The 19538-nt window shown below is 38.4% G+C and overlaps 1 protein-coding gene across 5 annotated transcripts in view; it reads right to left on the minus strand.

The window, feature by feature from the left end:
- LOC121277086 (ceramide transfer protein) overlaps nucleotides 1-19538 on the minus strand; it is a 131561-nt gene that overhangs the window by 19694 nt on the left and 92329 nt on the right. For 3 of the 5 annotated variants that reach the window (XM_041186067.1, XM_041186065.1, XM_041186064.1), the window contains 6 exons: nucleotides 15370-15508; nucleotides 14368-14451; nucleotides 12677-12834; nucleotides 11148-11240; nucleotides 9846-9932; nucleotides 9566-9658 (listed from right to left, as the gene is read on the minus strand). In XM_041186067.1, coding sequence (XP_041042001.1) covers nucleotides 9566-9658; nucleotides 9846-9932; nucleotides 11148-11240; nucleotides 12677-12834; nucleotides 14368-14451; nucleotides 15370-15508 — 654 coding nt within the window. The remainder of the gene's footprint in view (nucleotides 1-9565; nucleotides 9659-9845; nucleotides 9933-11147; nucleotides 11241-12676; nucleotides 12835-14367; nucleotides 14452-15369; nucleotides 15509-19538) is intronic. The other 2 variants (XM_041186068.1, XM_041186066.1) reach the window with 1 other exon arrangement.

Genomic DNA, 19538 nt, shown 5'->3' on the forward strand with positions numbered 1-19538 from the left:
CCTCCCCCAAGTGCTCTGCAGCCAGTGACATCCTTAACCTTGGCACCAGGGAGTCAACATACCATGCTGGATTCACATCTTCAAATGCAAAAACGCCCATCTATTCACCGAACTATCAAATCTCCTCTCAGTATTGCTCTTCCAGTCTTCTTTGTGCCCTCCTGTACAGCTGAGCCAAACATGGTACAATAAATTTGGATCTAGTTGCACTCCCCAGATGAGCCAACATTTTCATCAGTATTCAGAACTGAGTACTGGTTGGAGAGTAAGATCCCCCTCAGGACTCCTGCAATACCTACCTGTTTCTTCTTGACTGCCTAGTGGTCACCCGTTCCCTCTCCATACTCTTAAACTGTGGAGTGACTACATCTATAAATGTGCTAACCACAAAGCTCTCCGCTTTACGGATGCAGTGCAGTGACGCCAGCTGCTCAGGCTCCAAAAGCTGGAGCTTGAGTTACTGCAATTATTAACACTTCCACACAAGTGGTTATCTGGGAAGCATCCTGGAGTTCCACCATAGCACAGGATGTGACACTAGAGATTGGAGCTGCCCTGCCATTCCATTATTAAATAATAAACCTCGCTACTACTAATAAACGTTGCTATTTAAAAGACCCACTAGCTCCTCACTTCCCTTCTGTTGATGTCACTTAAAAATATGGAAGCTAACTGAACGCTTTACCTAATTTCTATTTAAATGCAATTTTTATTTCCCAACTACTTAAACTAAATCCCTAACTTTTGGGAAAGGGAAACACAATAGCAATATTCACCAGCCAATCAACTGTCAGCCTTCCTGTGATGCTGCTGCTTGATTTCTTTTCTATTTTTTCCAAACTCTGGCATGTCCAGGTTCATGCTGTTAAGTCCACTTCAAAACTCTGCAGCCTTTCAGTGAAAAAGCTACTCTCATCCCTTTCCTCTGTTTTCCAGCCTTTGCTTTATTCCACTTTTATCTATCTAATTATAGCCACAACAACACCACAAATGGCTTCCCACTATGGTTACCTCAGGACTGACTCAAGGACCAGTCCTCTTCCTCATCTTTATACTGCCCCTTGGTGACATCACATGAACAGAAGTACAGCTTCTTCCCTTTGTGGTCAGATCGCTGGCCCAGAATCCAATTTTGAATGAATTGCAATTTCCCCAAATTTAACACTGAGAAGAGAGATGTCATCATCTTTGGCCCCCATCACAAACATTATACCCATGCTACTGAATCCATGCCCCTCCCCAACCACCATCTAAGCCCGAATCAAAATTATTCTCAACCTAAGCATTCCATTTAACCCCTGAGCTCTGATGTCAAACCCTCTCTATCACAAAGACCACCTACTTCCATGTCTGTAAGTCAGCTGTCTCTGCCCGCTTCAGCCTACATGCTTCTGAAACTCTCTTCTATGCATGTATTTTAATCAGACAAAAATAGATGTTGAATCATTGAGTGATCAAAAGCTCTGTCGAAGAAATGGACTTTAAAGGTGGAGTGTCATGGAGGAGGAAAGGAAGGTGATGGATTTCAATGAGGAAAATTTCAGGAAAAACAGTTTTTGCAAATACTCACTGTTAGATGTTTTCTTCACTTTGGTGACTATTCTAACACTTTTCTGGTTGGCCTTCAATCCTGTATGCTTTGTAAACATACAGTGAACCAAAATACTGCTGCCCAAAACCTAACTCTCGCCATATCCCACCCAATCGTTGCTATCCTTCAGGCTTCCAGTACATTCACCTCCAATTCAAAATTCTCATGCTCGTGTTTAAATCCCTTCATGGCTTTGCCCTTTCAGCCCTCTATAACCTTCTCCAGCGCTACAAATCTCCTCCCCCCAGCACCCTCTATTCATCCACCACCATCAATTTGTGTTTCTCACAATTTGCTATGTTGTCAGCCATCTAGACCCAACGCTAGACCCACTGTTGTTGGGTCAAAATCCTGGAACTCCCTTCCTAACAGCACTGTGGGTGTACCTATACCACATGGACTGCAGCAGTTCAAGAAGGCAGCTCACCACCACCTTCTCAAGGGCAACTAGGGATGGGCAATAAATGCTGGCCCAGCCAGCAAAGCCCACATCCCATGAATTAATTTTTTAAAAAGGCTCTGAAGCATCTTGGTACATTTTCTATGATATGGGCTATCTGAATTCAATAAAAAAAAAATCTGGACTTTAAAGTCTGATGACAACCATGAAACCATTGCCGATTGTTGTAAAATCCCACCTGGTTCACTAATATCCTTTAGGGAAGGAATTTGCTGTCCTTACCTAGTCTGGCCTACATGTGGCTCCAGACCTGCAGCCATGTGGTTGACTCTTAAATGCCCCTTGAACTAGGGCAATTAGGGATGGGTAATAAATGCTGGCCTAGCCAGAGACACCCACATCCCATGAATGAATAAAAAAAATCTAAATGTAACTGATGTTTCTGGATTAGGAGCTCAGAGGGGAAACTTGCCTCTCTTTTTCCTAGCTTGAGAAATTCTGCCAAAATCCCAGTGCTAGGGTGAATCCTAGGACTGTTTATCAGCATTATCCAGCATCTGGCTCAATGACAAAATTACTGCCCCAATGTGATAGTATCACAGTGACCTTCAACGCCCTACCTCTCACCTATACTTAAATGTTGACCTGGTCTCTGCTTCAATCATTAATTCAAGTTTAACACAAAGTCTTCCAAATAGTGTACTGCAAAGGAAGTAAGCAGTCAGAAGAAAAATTATCCAAGTTTGCAACTGGAGAAAGGTGGTCATAGAAAACCATATGTGAAGGGCAAACTAAATTCAAGGGTCAGGGTTGTCGTCAGCTGACCCTCATTAAGAGGATGATGTCTACTCAGGGTTGCAAATTTCTACCACGGGTATTCATGTGACTAAACAGGCTGATTCTCAACCCACAGGTCTTTGGGGACATGAGACAGGACATCCCATGAGGAAGGCAGGATTTGTTTCCTTTTCTGCCGCTGTTCTGCCTCGTCATTAAGGCATTGGGACTCAAAGTCTGATGCGGCTTGATGGGCAAGTTGTTGTCATTTTGAATGACTGGAGTAAGCTGTTCCCAGTCATTAATGTCAATGCTGCTGTGCTTCAAGGAGAGCTTCACAGTCTCTTTGAAGTGCTTTCTTTGTCCTCCCCTGGCACATTGGCCATTTAAGTTAAGAAAACAGGATCTGGTGAGGAAATGCTTTTTGGCCATCCAGACATTGTCCAGTTCATCGCTGATCTTTCAGGAATTTTGCCTGAATGCTTGTGGAACTGGTTGCATGAAGGACACTAATGTTTGTTCGATGATCCTCTCATTGAAACTGGAGGATACAATGGAGGCACTGCTGATAGAATTTCTCTTGTGCTCTCATGTGTGGCCAATACACAGTCCAGATCTTACTGCAGGAGTGTGATGATGACAACTGTCTGTACACTAGGGCTTTTGTTGACAACAAAGACCTCCGCAAGTCAAAGAGTCGCTGCTGTCGTCTGTAGATGGCGGTGTTGGATCTCCTCATCAATGGTGGCCTTTTGACAGAGGTAGCTGCCAAGGTGTGGGAAGTGCTCAACACATTCCAGACTCTCTCCTTCAACATGGATTGGAGGTAGAATATCTAGCTGATCAGGCATGGGTTGATATGAGGTTTTTTTTTGGCAACATACAAGGACAAGCCGGGGTAAACCTAAAGGTTGCATTAGTCTTATTGTACTTATTCCTTTATTCTCTATGTGCTTTAGGACTACAATATAGTTGTGCCAAACGTAATCAAGTTGGTTAATTTAAATCTATCTAAAAAGGCCAATATCCTGAAATACAGCATTTCTGGAAAATATAGTGATGGGTAAAAAAAAAAAGGCCACTTAGCACCCAAGAGTAATTTCTATTCCACAGCAATAATTTGCAATAAGCTTTCATTATTTTGTAATGAACTGTCAAATTCATGGCCTACTGATTCTGCAATTCTCTGTAGCCAAGGGTGTCTAAATTTATCTGGAGCAGCAGTGCATGCAATAAAATCAACTTATTCAGTAGCTATAAGCATTTGGAAGTCTGCATTGGTGACCAGGTCTGACGTGAGATCTAAATATCATGTGCTAGCTGCAAAGCAATTGGCAAAAAAATCATTGGGAATAAGATAATTCGCTCTGCCATCTTCTCTCGTCACTACAGCCCTCCTTTATCGAAGCATCGAACAGTTATTCACTTCCATTCCCATACATTGAAGCCCACTCGATTTATTAACCATTCAGAAGAATATCCCAGTCCTAAATTTCCCTTTTACAAATTTGAACTTGTGTATCTTACTCTTCTGTCATTCCACTGAAGTAGTAGCTAGATGACAACAACTTTCATTTATCACTGCATAGCTTCATTAAATGTAATGGCAAAAATCTGTCTGCATTGGATATATAGAACATCAGAATCATTTGCATGGATAATCAGCATCATCCCATATACTGAAACCTGGTCAAAAAGGGGCACTGCTGCATCAGTGGCAGAATTCTACTCTGGTATTTTAGAAAGACTAAATCTACATTAAACTACCTGAAATTCAAGGACGAAGTGGTATAGTGAATAAATCATAAACTTGACAAGACATTTGATGCAATGCTTGCATTATTGCATATCATGGATTCAAATGTCTTCTGCCTCCATAAGGAACATGTTTTCTCCAAGAGGAGAGTCACCTATTACATTGGTGTAGGCCACCCCTTACTTCCTGCATGTCATTTTACATTTTGTTGATGTGCAACACACTGTAACTGGTTTCCCGAAGGAGCTTTTTTGCATGCAAATATTCAACAGCTTCAGACAAAGATACTGAAGGTAATCAGTGGTGCTAAATGTGCCTATGACAGAAATACTCAACATTAATAATACCATGCCATGAAAGTGCTTTGCAATTCACAAAATAATATTCACCCAGTGAGAATGGATCCAACAACGACAAGCTATCCAAGAAAACACCTTCATCCTGGGGACTTTAACTACAAATATTATTGTAGGATTGGCACATTAAGCTTTGGATGAGAACTGACTGGCTACAGAAGCGGCCTACACTTTCTACCTGACATACGAGATAATGGGAGCGCACCACGGAATCACAGAATTATTACGGTGCAGGAGACAGCCATTGTGTCTGCACTGGCTGTCCAAATGATCAAATCATTTATTGCCTCCACCCTCTCCCTGTAACCCTGCACATTCTTCATTTTCAGACAATAAAAGTGAAACTCAGTGGTACGTTAGGCCATTTCAGAGGACAGTTAAGAGTCAAGCACATTGTGTGGGTCTGGAGTCACCTGTAGGCAGAAAGGGACACAGATTTCTTTCCCTAAAAGATATTAGTGAACCAGATGGGTCTTTACACAATTCAATCATTTCATGGCCGTCATTATGAAGCTATTTTCTTTAATTCCAAATTCTTAACTGAATTTAAATTCCACTACCTGCTAAGGTGATATATGAGTCCATGTTCCCGGAGCATTAGCTTTGAGCACCTAGATTATTAATTCAGTAACATTATCACTAAGTCACTCTCCCTCTCATCCTTGATTGGTGCTTTTTGAATGCACCAATACCATAAACAAAAATTATGGCCTGCATTTTGTATACATAACAAAGCTAAGGCTATTTATAACAAACTAAATCGGAGAGTGCCTTCCAACATCCAGACCATGCACAGTTGGAAAATTGGAAGCTGCTGTCTGAGATAACCCTGTCTTCCATAAGCTGCATTGTAACTGCCCTCACTGCTATATTCAGCATTCAAATCAATGTGAAGGCATGAAGTTAGGGTTCTTGCCCACTAGTTCCCCACGAAAGACACCGGAAAAAATTAGGGCTGGTGCATTCAGGAGTAAATGAATGCATGATAACTGTGTGATAACTGCCAAGCAATCTTTCTTGACCTGAAAATGTAATTTTACAAATGTATCTCATTCATTCAGAAGTTAAATACTGTTGGAGATTATTTAAAACATTAATATTGAGTTACTGGTCAGGAGGCTAAAGAGTGTGTACAAGGCTATTAGAACTCTTTACTTTTAAGTAAAATATATATTTTAATTTACACAAACTGAGCATTTATGCATCCAAGATTGTCCTGATAGAATGCAAAGGAAGCAAGAATTGTCAAAACAAAGCTGAATATTCCACGAGTGCCCAATTGAATATAGAATGTGAAAAAGTTCTCAGTAACAAAATAGTAAGGCTTGTCACTGTCTTAATTGTTAGAATGCATCAGGAAATTGCCAAGATAGACATTTGTCTGAAGGATGTTGAATCTGTAAGATGTCAATGAACTTCCCTAATATGTATTATGTATTCTAAGTAGTCATTCTATAAAGTTTAACATTGTGTATCATGCGCAGAATGTACTGCAGCACTGAAAAAAAATCAGGGTTATTTATTCAAGAGCATTAATGAAGTTTCAAGCTGAAATGTATTAAATGGCTGGTTCCTATTGTAAAGCTTTGGTTAAGCTTAAAAATTGCTATTTAGTGTTTCCAAATGACTGGGATTTTTGTGGTCAATTTTTCCAGTCTGCACCAAATATTTTTTTTAGCAAAAATAAACCTTCTATCAGTTTACAAATAGGCCATAAAATTGCAAATGCCGTTGACACTAATGATACACACATTCTCCACCTAGACTATTCCAACCCACTTGTTACTTTTGGAAAATGGGAAAAACTAATCTGTAATTTCTTAAAACTGATGACACTTAAAAACCAAACGTCTATCTGTTGAGTTCCTAAACTGCTCATGTTTCTGAGAATGTATGGTTTAAATTGTAACCTTCAATTGTTTTTACCCATTTTTCTCACAGCGTAAATAAGGCCATTTTACTAATTTTTCCCCTGGAAAATTGCCAGCAATGGAGCAACAAGGGCTCCAGAAACTGAAAGACATGTTGAGAGTATGTTACAGCTTGAAAGTGCTGGGATTTATCCTGATCTCACTCAGATGATAGTAGGGTAAACCCACTGGCATTGGCTAGAAGACAAGTTCACTCAATTAACATGGTATTTTTGTTTATATCCAAGCAAGTAACAACCACTGTTATATTTGTCAATAAAATGTCAGCACTGTGCTGAGGATCTTAAAGATCCTCCTGGAAAGGTAGACCACTTATCCACATCAACATTCTCAAAATAATCAAGTTCAACCTGTGCTCTGTTCTGGGCGACTGCCTCTGATGGTGCAGTTAATGCTCCACCTCTCTAAGGTTATTAAGGACAAATGGTTGGTACAGCACCAGAGTCCTAATCCATCTTGGTCAGACAATGTCCACAGCTAGACAAAATCAAAGGTGGAGGGGAAGGGGGTTAGGGGTGGGTGAATAAGAGGAAACAGACCATAGAAAAACATTACAAAACTACTGTGAACATGAAGAGCTTTTGTTGCTACTGACAGTAGGAAAGAAAACTGTGAAACTGCCTCAAAGTAAGATAGTGAAGATTCTGAGCAGTGAGGCACAATTTTCTTAAAAAGAACAATGTGCTAAGTGAATTTCCTTCTCCTCTCACAAGAGGATGAAGCAAATTTCCAATTGCACAGACATCAAGCAGAAAAAAAAACCAGATTGAGATCCAGTTGCAATGGTTACATTTCTAAATACTAAAAAATTTCAGCAAGTTATATATATAATGAGTTTAAAGACTATCAGAACACGTGCATTAGTAATGGCAGGTTTAAGGTACAGCATGCCATTATGAATTTATGTTACTACACCAGTGATGCTTGGATTAACCTATTCCACGGGTTAGGAATCTTAACAGCATATAATTTTATTGTGCCTGGTTATATTTTATTTCATAAGTTAAGAGCTGATCTTTAATTTGGCCTTTTCATTGTTTTCAACATAGCTTTCATATTCAGGGGCATAAAATTTGATATGAAGAAATTCTATACAATTTTTTACTCTGGCTTAAATAGAATAAAGTTCACTACCACAGCAATTTTAAAATATTTCAGCAATAATCTGTTTTATAGTTGATATGCTGAAGTAGCTCAGGGAATAAGTTACATTCAACAAACATCACCAACACTATGAAGATGTGGATGCAAACCCAGGTGAAGTAGTCAAGAGAAGTGAGCTGCAGAGAAGGACCACTCTGAGTTCGTACAGTACCTGGGTGCTGAATCTGTGATCATCTGAGGCACTGACTAGATCAATGGAAGACATGGAGGAAGAGCGACTAAAGGGCTACCACAGAGACAGACAAAGAAAAACCCAGTTCAGAACAAAGGCACAACATAGCATTCAAACATTAACCTTCACCACAACAAAGTGCATTAAAGAGCCAATAAGCTTTAAAGAAATGAGAACAGCCACAATGATATCATGCAACTATGTATCATACTCCACTGCATGGAACCCTGAAGAAAAGGCAACTCTACAATAATAGCCAAGATCAGGTGCAAATTTATGATGCATTTGTTTTGAAGTACATATCACAACTAGTGTCTAGATTTAAAAGTGATTGCGATGTACATAAAAACATTGTATGGTATATAAGCCATTAAAGCACAAATATAGTATTTCTACACAATTTTGTCTCAAATACTTCTGATATTGCAGTAAAGTACTAGTTTTAGTAATCTGGTGAAATCCACAAAATCTTTATGTAAAGCTTTCTTTTAAATAAATAATCCTTTTTTAGAATTTGATAAATTTAGGTATTATTAATAATACGAGATAAATGCAATGAAAATTCTACTATTCTGGCAAGATAGTGTTCCTCTGCATAGAAGTGAAATAGTTTGTAAACTGTAAAAATAAGTTTTATTAAAACCTTGCAGTGGCCTTAAATTGTTTATATTTTGCAGAGCTAAGTATGTATCAATTCTTTTCCAGCTCCCAAATGCAAATTGAAATGGATTTCACTATTTATAAAACTGGTTCATGGAAACAGATTACAAAAAATAAACTGAGGAAAAGAGATTTCACTGCCCACAGTGAAAACAACCAGGGTAACTTCCTGATGGCATTTTGAACGAGGTAGTTGAGAAAAATAAAATTTGCAATAACTTTAAAAAGCCCTCATTTTTACACATTGAACAAGCAGAATATTCAATGATTAGAGTGAAAGACCAATTTACACATCATGTATCGAGACCATGGAATTTTGGATCTCATGATCATCCAAGAGGTGTGTGTTTCAGGCTTTCCATCACATCCTGTTTATCCCATGGACACTGAATTTCAAAGTCCCTCTTTTCCCCCTCCCATGTTGATACTTCGCACCAGAGGGGGAATCTGGTTACGTGTCTGAAAGTATCAACTAACCAACACTACCACAAGCAGTGCTTCAGTGACATCACAGGATGAGTCGGCAACCAACTGGAGTGCAGATCCTCACATTGCATTCTCCATAGGAACTGCCAATTTGAGCCTTCTACAATAAAAAGTTTAAAACAATTAAATCTTTTTTTTTTAAAATCAACATTTATTTATAGAATAGAATCACATCATAGTGGCATTCGAGGATTTTGCTAACAAAATACACTCAGTAATGCCACTACTAAAGCAATATCCTTTGTACCGATAAAATGATCAGGTCACCATACCTGTTTGGCAAATCTGTGGGTACCAACTGCCGAGAAGGAATCACCGAATGGCACAGCAGCTGACCAATGAATCCTTGACTTCTCTGTGTGAGACTAAAATTAAAATGATTACAACACTCAATGACAAAGAACAGTACAAATGATTATTCCATGCAACAGATTTTGCTAAGAGCAAGAAGAAGCATCTTCAAAAAAGTTAATCAATTGCAGTAGATTGGAATCAATTGGAATATATGAAACATTAACTTAATAATTTACTTAGAACTAAGGGAGAAAATACCTGTTCTTCAATCTTATCTTGTCTGTCAAGAGCAGCTTCAACAGCATCAAAGAATTCTTCCTCATTTATCAAACTATTTGGACCTTCCTAATAAAAGAAAGCATTCGAACAAAAGAAAATGAGCTCCAAAAATATCTGCAATTGTACACTATCTCATCACATTTCAGAAATGCTACAAAGCACTTTACACACAATGAAGTGCTTTGAAATACAGTGTGTAATATAGCATTGTACCATGACTAATACAGGCAAAAATGGTAACTACTGAGATCCCACATACATCAAAATAATGACAGTTCATCTGTTTTGGTGCCGCTGGTTGAGAGTGGGCAGGGTTTTGGGAGAAAGCTTCTTCAAACTACACCATGGGGCCTTCAATGGCCACCGAAACAGGCAAATACCTCAATGTTAACGTGTTATGCAAAAGTTTATTTTTAAAATTGTAAACAATGCAACTATGAAAATGCAGCATTTTCTCAGTTTTGGATTGTCAGCTAGGATTTATAGGTTCTGTCATCAAGCCATTATCAGCTCACACTTCAAGCAGCTTGGCAGACAAAAGTTTTTAAACTGACGAATGCAAAAGCAAGTTTAACAGGGGCCATCACAAGGTGCTTGGTTCCAACAAATTCCAGGTCATTATATTCAGTAACAGTATTGTTAACAAATAGTAATTGAGAAAATAATGGGACTTATGATAAATAAATATCCAGGACTTAATGGTTTCTACTTCGGGTGAGGGAATTGATCACTAAAGAGTAAACTATTATCCACCAAGTTCCTTGCCCCCAATTTCTATTTAGTCATCCCTGCCAGCAAGTCTAGTATATGAAAACTTGATGGTATTTAGATCATGCTCCAATTGCCTGCCACTCACCATCTGCTCTAGTTTAAGGAAAATCTAAATTAGGCAAGATATTGGAATGTGATTGTAGAACCATAACTAGCATGATTCAGTGCCCTCTTAAGATGGGAGAGATTTAAACAAAGTAAAAATTAAAGTAGATCACAATTATGTTGCAAAAAAAATCTTTCAAAAGTACTGTTTTAGCATTCAACATGCTAAAATATTCAGAACCTGGAAGGCTTTGAATCAATACAGTCCAACAGAATTAAGGTGTGAACAAAATCCAAAATGCAGATCATATATATATATGTGGAAGGAAGTTTGATAAGCCATATGACTTCCCTCACTCCATATTTTTTTTCTTGGGTTTCTGTTCTATCCAACCCAAAACAACCAGAATTTGAAAGCAAGCTCAAAAAAATGATGTAGTGAAATTGATCGGCAATTGATCTTACCTCATAATCAGGTCCACCAAAATGACACTTTTTCTTAAGTTCTGACATTGCATTCTTGTAAGCATCCTCAACTCTTCGCCTCTTTTCAATCTCCTATGAGTTCAGAGATCAAAGGTACGCATACTTTTCAGTACAGGATTGAAAACAACTACTGGGGCCCAAGTTGGCCATTTAGTTTATGCATTAATTACATAACAGGTAACATTAGCACATAAAATCCAATATGCTGGATCTCAAGGTCTATAACAGACGTAAGAGTTTCTTTTCCCTCAAGTTTTCTCTCTATCCACAGGGTTTCCACCTTACTTGCACCCATACCAGATAGGTTAGTCTCTGTTCATCTTCAAGTTTCCTTTCACAAGAAAAAGTTACATTCCTTCTAACTATGTCTACAAAGTAGCTTATCTCTCTGAATGTTTATTCAAGCAGTGTCACTGTCCGATTGCTATCACATAGCTTCCCTCTTAAACAAGTATTGCCAGGTCTCCAATTTTATTTCTAATACTCCTAGTATTCATATATAAAATTTTGAGCCATCTCATTGATGCGTTATCATTTCCCTGTGTGGTCAGTCGTCGTCAGTGGGTGTCCCTTGATTCAAGAATGGTGTCTACTTACGATCACAAGTTTCTGCCATGGGTCTTCACATGACCCAACTGGTCAATTCTCGACCCGCAGGTCTTTGTTAACATGGGACAGGATATCCCATGAGATAGTGGGATCCGAAGTGCAGAATTTGCTTCCTTTTCTTTCCTGCACTGCCACCGCTCAACTCATCATTAAGGTTCTCAAAGCATGATGCAGCTTGATGGACAAGTCATCGTCAAACTGAACGATTGGCAGCAAGCTCTTCCCAGTCATTAAGGTCAATGTTGCTGTGCTTCAAGGGGAGCTTCAGAGCATCTTTGCTGTGTTATTTGTGTATCCTATTATTGCACATACTTACTTACCCTGCCTGTATTTAAATAATCATCTGCCGTTCCTCCTCTACGCCATCAGTTTTAGTTTCCTTCTTTCTAACTCTACGTTCCATCTCCCAAAGTTTAATTTTTCCCCATCTCTGTTCACCCACTGTACAAGGATTGTAGCAGCAATCCAATTTAGGGTCGCCCTGTTGCATCCATAGAGTTTTTCCCCTTCTCTTAATATCAGAGGAATCTGAAGTTCTCTTTTCAACATCATGTAATCACTCATTGACACTGTTTCTTCCTAATTTTATTTCTGCAAGACATCAGACATAACTCTGAGATAACTACTTTCTCTTCTACTCCAGCCTAGAACCGAGCTGAGCAAACTCTCTTCTCTGCAAATCCTTCAACCTATTCTTTCCTATATCACTGGTTTTTCTCCATTTCCGGACATCTTTCCATCTGTTCCGTTGATTCGCCTGCTCTGACAAGTCTGCACAAAGGAAAAATATATTGTGCGCATATTTACACTCCTTCCGAGCTTCATGATAATGTTGAACATTTGTGGAAATTGAGCAATTTTAAAACAAAAATGTTTACAATGGTTTTTTCCAGTGTTACCTTATCAATCCTTTTCTGCCAGCTGTCTTCTCGTTTCACCATCAGTTCAATGCAGTGAGAAAGTGTAGCCAGTATTCCTGCAGTAGTAGCCTTGAAAGTGATAGCTTCACCTTTAAAATCTATTCCATTGATCCCTTTGGGTGTCACACATGGAAACACTGTACAAAGGATATAAAATACACAACATGATTCTGAGAACATCTGGAACTCAACTGGCTGAAAGAAAGCTACTACAGTTAACACATAAATCATCAGCTTTATAAAAACAGATAAAATCTATGCATCTCTCCCAGACATTCCAACATGTAAGTGAATTACAACACAAAAGTATTATAGATAATACAAAGATGCATGTATTTTGTAACAAAATACTTTTTTTCATAGTTATAGGTCCAATCCAGATCTCTAAACAATGAGGGGGTTCCTTGAAACCAAGGTTACAAATTTCCAAGAAGCCCAGTTCTGAGGACAGTCACACTTATGCTTGCTACACTTCTGCTTCAACAGATAAATGTTTAAATACTTCTGATACCCATCTTCAATATAACAATTTAACTTATACATCATCAAGAGTCTATTTGCCTACTTAATCTTCCACCAATAGCATTAATAATTTAATTACATCACACTGAGAACAACAATAAGCGGAGGCCAGGCTCATCAACAAATGATGTGGAGAAAAACTAATGAGAGGTATTCTTGTTAGCTCTTGCACATTTGCAAGCAGCCAGGTTTTTTAAAAGGTGGAGGGTGGAGGTGGGGTGAAGAGAAAAGGGCCATTAACTAATTAACTGAAAATTGCGGGTAGGATGGAACAAGCTGAATGGAGCTTTGCTATTAAAATTTGAAATTTGTATGATTGCCATAGATTCTTTTTGTTTAAGCACTCATAGCGCTCTGATTGCACAGCAAGGCACTTTACATAGCTAAAAGAAAAAAGAAATGACAACAAACAATGGTGCGAGAATTACGTGAAGTAATTGAAAACTTAAGTGAAAAAGATGAGTTCTAATGAAGTTCTGAAAAGATACACATTGTAAGTTGAGAAGCAAAGTTGTTTAGTGAGAGACTATGAGAGTAGTGCCAAGGCAGCTGAAGATTCTGTCATCAATGATAAGACAACAGGTTGGGGCAGAAAGACTGGAGATGCACAAAAGCAGGCCAGAATTAATTCAATGAGTCTTCTCCAAATACACTCACAATTAAATGAGAAATTTTACAATGCACAGACCTCAGGTGATACAGAAAACAAATTTAATACAAAATAGTGTGCAGTAGACGTTTCATTTCTATTCCATCAATTAAGATCTGCATTTTGCAAAGTATTTTAATTAGTGTGCTGAAATAATCATATTGAGCAACTTTACTAGCTTACACTTAATTTTTATTTTAATGATTACCTATAAACCTGTCATGAATTATTACTTATTTTATTTGTATCGTCATCACAATTCCACACCCGCCACCATGATGATTTATCAATAAACCAATAATCTAAAAACTGCAATCGACTTCACACAAGATTATTGAAATGGCTGAATTTACACATCTATCTGCATGAAAATTGTGTGTAAGAAAAAAGATGCTAATTTAAAAAGCACTCAAAACATTTTCATTCACAGATTAGCAACTTATTACTTTGAAAGTTAGAGTGGTACAGCAAATAAGCTGCAAGTTTTAAAGATACTTACATTTCTCTTTGCTGCCATTATTATTATGTATAAAATCCCCATCCGATCGTGTGGTTGGAAAAGCATCCTCGTCATCTTCTACTACTAAAATAGTAGAATTAAACTTTAAAACGTTTTTCCAGACTTCTGTCAAACAAGCCAATTCTTATTCAGTTTCTATACCAACGTAAGCCACATCCTTTTTAAGTCCAAGAACATATACTGCACTCACACATTCCAACGACAGTAGTCTCTATTTAACAGTGTTAAGAGTTTTATGAATGATGCTAAGCTGAGGAAAAGCCACAATTGTTGCACTTGAATTTAGCTGAATAAATGACTGGTACCAATGCTGTTACAGTTAGAGACAGAGCAGCACTACCAGGAACGTGAAAAAACAGAGTTTGCCACTGCTCCCAAGGTCTTATCACATAGAACTTTGATATTAATTCTTTGCGACAAAATTGGATAACATATCCGATAAGGTTTGGGCTTTGCTGCAAAAAGGCAGATTACCATGAATCTACATCCTTTACACTTGCTATGCTTTGGACAGCATTGTATGAGATTAACAAGCATCTCTCAATTAGAGCATAATACCCTAACGACATGATATGCCCACTAGATTTTTCTGTTTTCTCCGAAAGACAGTAAATACTACTCTCAGATAGTTACATTAAGGCTAAAATAAAGACTGTTTTCGAGCAAGATAAAAAACAGATACATAACACAAAACCTGCAGTAAAATGCTTGATTTACAATGCTTAAGTCTCAAAATAAAAAGGCCCCAAATCCTTCTAATTTCCAGCATTTCATGAAAGGCTGCCAAAAATATCCAGGGGCTGAGCAGCAAGAGGAGGAAAATATTTCTTACATAAACTCAGCAGTGAGAAAAATTACATGGCAGTACACTTTCCTTTCTCTCAAAAGGCATTCTGAAATCATTTTTGTTCACAAGGCTAAAGAGTACAAGCTTGTGCCAGCAGTTTAAAATACCCCATGTTTAGAAAAATATCAATGCACCTTTATCTCTCTGGAGTTCATCTTTAGAGACAGCATCAGCACAAGCATCAAAATACTTCTGTAGTGTATCAACCTGTCTGCACAGGATATCACGAAAGGTTTCCATTTCAGCAAGTTTTTCACGTAGGCTATGGCCTTTCTGAAATCAGAAAACAGATTATTTATAATTCCTGCAAAAATACAAGTTTCAAATTTTCTGAGCTTCTTTACAGGTAAAAGGCAAAAGAACCACCACAGACCAGGTAATTAAGCCTATTGCAGGCAACTTGGGATATTGACAAACATTGTAAACAGCTGTTGTAACACCTGTAATGATTGTCTGGGGCAATTCACATCCTTAGTGAGCATTTGGGCTCTGAGCTGGTGTAGGACAAAGGTCTGCAAGTTCCACAGCTGATTTTTAAAATATATACGAATAGGATCATTTACAATATCGAGAATGGTAGCATAGTGGTTATGCATCTAGACCAGTAACCAGAGGCCTTGAGTAATGATCAGAATGCATGAGTTTAAATCCCACCAGGGCAGATGCCGAATTTAAATTTAGTTAAATAAATCTGGAATAAAAAGCTAGTATTGTAATGGTGACCATGTAACTGCTGGGTTGTTGCAAAAACCCATTTGCTTCACTAGTGCTCTTTAAGGAAGGAAATCTCCTATTATTACCTGGTTTGATCTATATGTGACACATTAATGTGGCTGACCATTAACTGTGGCCTGGCAAGCCACTCTGCTGTCAAAAAGGTGGCTCACTACCACCTTCAAGAGCAATTCAGAATGAGCAATAAATGATGGACTTTACAGTGACACCCATACCCCAAGAGTTTGTTCTGGCCCCAGTGTTTCAATTAGGATTTTGAAATCATTCACTGTGATTTCGGGGACCACAGAAGTGATCATAATGCAGTCTCTGTCAGGCTTTGTTGTAGCCTGCAAATTCTTCTACAGCACCTACCCAACTTCCTGCCACCCAGTTTTCCAGAGCCCGCATGGAATAGGGGCAAGGAAAAGTGTAGCGACACAACAAGATGAAGACAACCGTGTTCAAACAGAAGAAATATAATTCCTGACAAGTTTACTAGCTAACTGCATTAGGCAACTAGGAAACTGCATTGGTAAGAAAATGATGGATTCCTTGTTAGTGAAATACAGAAGGTGCAATTTATGTACATTTTTCTGCATTTATTTTGAAGATAGTAAATCTCAATGCTGTTGGGCAACTTCATTGGTGAGATCATCTCAGAAATTTGAGGAAGTGTGGCCTCCAGCAATTTCATTCTACTCTCTACTCACCCTCTTCCACTACCTCCTCCCAAACCACCTTACAAAAATGTTATATTCTGATCATATCCTTGATTCTGATCAGAAGGGGCAGCATTAGGAAGTTAAGTGCACATGCACACATATCTATCCAGTCCAAACATTTCAGGCAAGACATGGGAAGCTGATCATTGATTCAGAAGGGAGGAAAGCAAAGCTGGAAATGGAGGCAGAAAATTAGAATGAGAAGTTGGAAGATAGAGCAAAGGTTGGAAAATAGACAAAAAAGCTCAGTTGTGGTTAATGGTAATGCTAAATGCAAGGAGTACGGTGAATAAGACAGATGAGAAAAGGGCACAGATTGACACATGGAAGTATGGTTTTTTTCCAGCTATTAGAGAAGGGCAAGAGCAGTAGCTGAATGTTGCTGGCTACAGAGTTTTCAGATAAGAGGGAAAGGAAGATAAAAAAGGAGGCAAGGTAGCCATATTGATTAAAAAAACAATTCCCGTGTGAAAATGGGTGATATGTTAGTGGAATCATCAAAAGAGGGTATACGGATTGAACCAAGGAACAAAACTTAAGGCGATACCACTGCTGAGAGTATGCTATAGATCTCTGAATAGTTCAAGGGAAGATAAAAGAGCAAATTTGCAGCAAATTTCTGACAAATGTAAAAAACAAGGAGGTAAAACAATAGTGGGGGTTTTCAAATATTCCAATAATAACTGGGATACAGTCAGTGTAAAAGGGTTCAGGATTTCTAAATTGCACTCCAGTGAGCTTTTTTAGCCAGTATGTGACAAGTCCAACCATGTGTATGGGGGGCTGGGGGGCAATTCTGGATTTAGTTTTAGGGAATGAAGCTTGGGAGGTGGAAAGAGCATCAGTGGGAAAGCAATTTTGTGGTAGTGATCATAATTCCATTAGATTTAGCATAGTTGTGGCAAAAGACAAAGATAAAATAGGAGTAAAGGTTCTAAAGTGGGGGAAAGCCAATTTTGCTACGCCAAGAATCAATTTAGGTACTTGAAAGAGCAATGGGAGGTATTCAAGTTCGGGTAAACATGTTCCCACAGAGAAAAAGTGTGGGTCGGCAAAATCTAGAGCCTTGGATGACAAGGTGTATAGAGAGTAAAAGGAATAAAAAAAGAAAGTTTATGTCAGACACAAGTGCTTAATACTGCAGAAAACCTAAAATAGTACAGAAAGTGCAGCAACAAATTAAAAAGGAAATTAGGAAAACAAAAAAGGGCATAAACAAATATTGCCAAGGAAAATCCAAGATGTTTTATAAGCACCTAAAGAGCAAAAGGCTAACTAAGAGAAAAGTAGGGCTTATTAGGGACCAAAAAGATAACCTGAGAGGAGGCAGAGAATGCGGGAGAACTTAAATACTTTGCAGTCATCTTCACAAATGGTGGTGCTGATGATGTCATAGTTAAGGAGGAAGAGGGTGGAATATTGGATAGGATAAACATTGTAGAGATGAAGTATTAAAGAGTTTATCATCTTTGAAAGTAGATAAATTGCCACGTCCAGGTGAAATGTTTCCCAAGTTGTTAAAAGCAGCAAAGGAGGAAACTGCAGACACTCTAACCATCATATTTCAATCTTCCCTGGATACAAGGGTGATGCCACAGGATAGGGCAGCCAACATCTTACTATTGTTCAAAAAGGGAGGAAGGGAGGAAGGGATAATTGAGGTAATTATAGGACAGTTAGCTTAGCTTCGATTGTGGGCAAATTATTGGAACTAATTCTGAGGAACAGTATAAAGCTTTATTTAGAAGAGCCTAGGTTAACCAAGGAAAGTCAGTACGGATTTAAGGGAAGGTCATGTCTAACTGAATTGAATTTGAGGAGTGGCAAGCAAGGTTGATGTGGACAGTGCAGTGATGAGGTCTACATAGATTTTAGCAAGGCTTTTGACAAGGTTCTACAGGGCAAACTGGTCAATAAAAAGTAAAAGTCCTTGGGATCCAAGGGGGAGTGGCAAATTGGGTTCAAAATTGGCTTGGTGTCAAGTACCAAAGGTTTATGGTTGATGAGTGTTTTTGCAGCTGGAAGGCTGCTCCCAGTGATGTTCCAGTGGGTTCAGTACTCAGTCCCTTTTTTTGTAGTTTATGTCAATGATTTAGACTCAAATGTAGGGGGCAAGATAAAGTTTGCAGATGATACAAAAATGGCCATGTGGCTAACAATAAAGAGGAAAGCTTAAGACTGCAGGAAGATTTAGATGGTGTGGTCAGTTGAGCAGCAAAGAGGAAAATGGAATTGAATTGGAGAAGTGTGAGGTAATGCATTTTGGCAGCAGCAGCAAGGCAAGCAAATACACAAGAAATGAGATAATACTGAGCAGTGTAGAGGAACAGATGGACATTGGAGTGTATGTCCACAGATATTAAAACATAGCAAGACAGATCAATAAGGTGGTTAGGTGGCATATAGCATGCTTTCCTTTATTAGTCAAGACATAGAACATATCAGCACGGATGTTTGCTAGAAAGATATACAACATTAGCTAGACCACCGCTCGAGTACTGTCTGCAGTTCTGGTTCTAACAATCTCTACAGAGACGATAACTTTGAAAAAGAAATTCAAATTTCCACTTACTAGTCGAAAAGGTGATACAAGATTTCATGCTTTAACAGTTTTACTAGAGCAAAAGACTAAAAGCACTATTGACCAAACACTATCTTTGTAGGAAGTTTATACTTTACACAACAAAACAGAACATTCCCCTTCTTTCAGCACTACTGAAAACATACTTCACAGATATACTTTACACTGTCCTTTAAGTAGACATTCAATTCTCCTAAAACTATATCTGGAATACTGTGTATAATTTTGATCTCCTTACTTAAGAAATGATTGCATTAGATGCAGTTCAGACAAGTTTCACTTG

This window comes from Carcharodon carcharias, chromosome 4 (genome assembly GCF_017639515.1).
Source record: "Carcharodon carcharias isolate sCarCar2 chromosome 4, sCarCar2.pri, whole genome shotgun sequence".
In the NCBI taxonomy this organism is placed as follows: Eukaryota; Metazoa; Chordata; class Chondrichthyes; order Lamniformes; family Lamnidae; genus Carcharodon; species Carcharodon carcharias.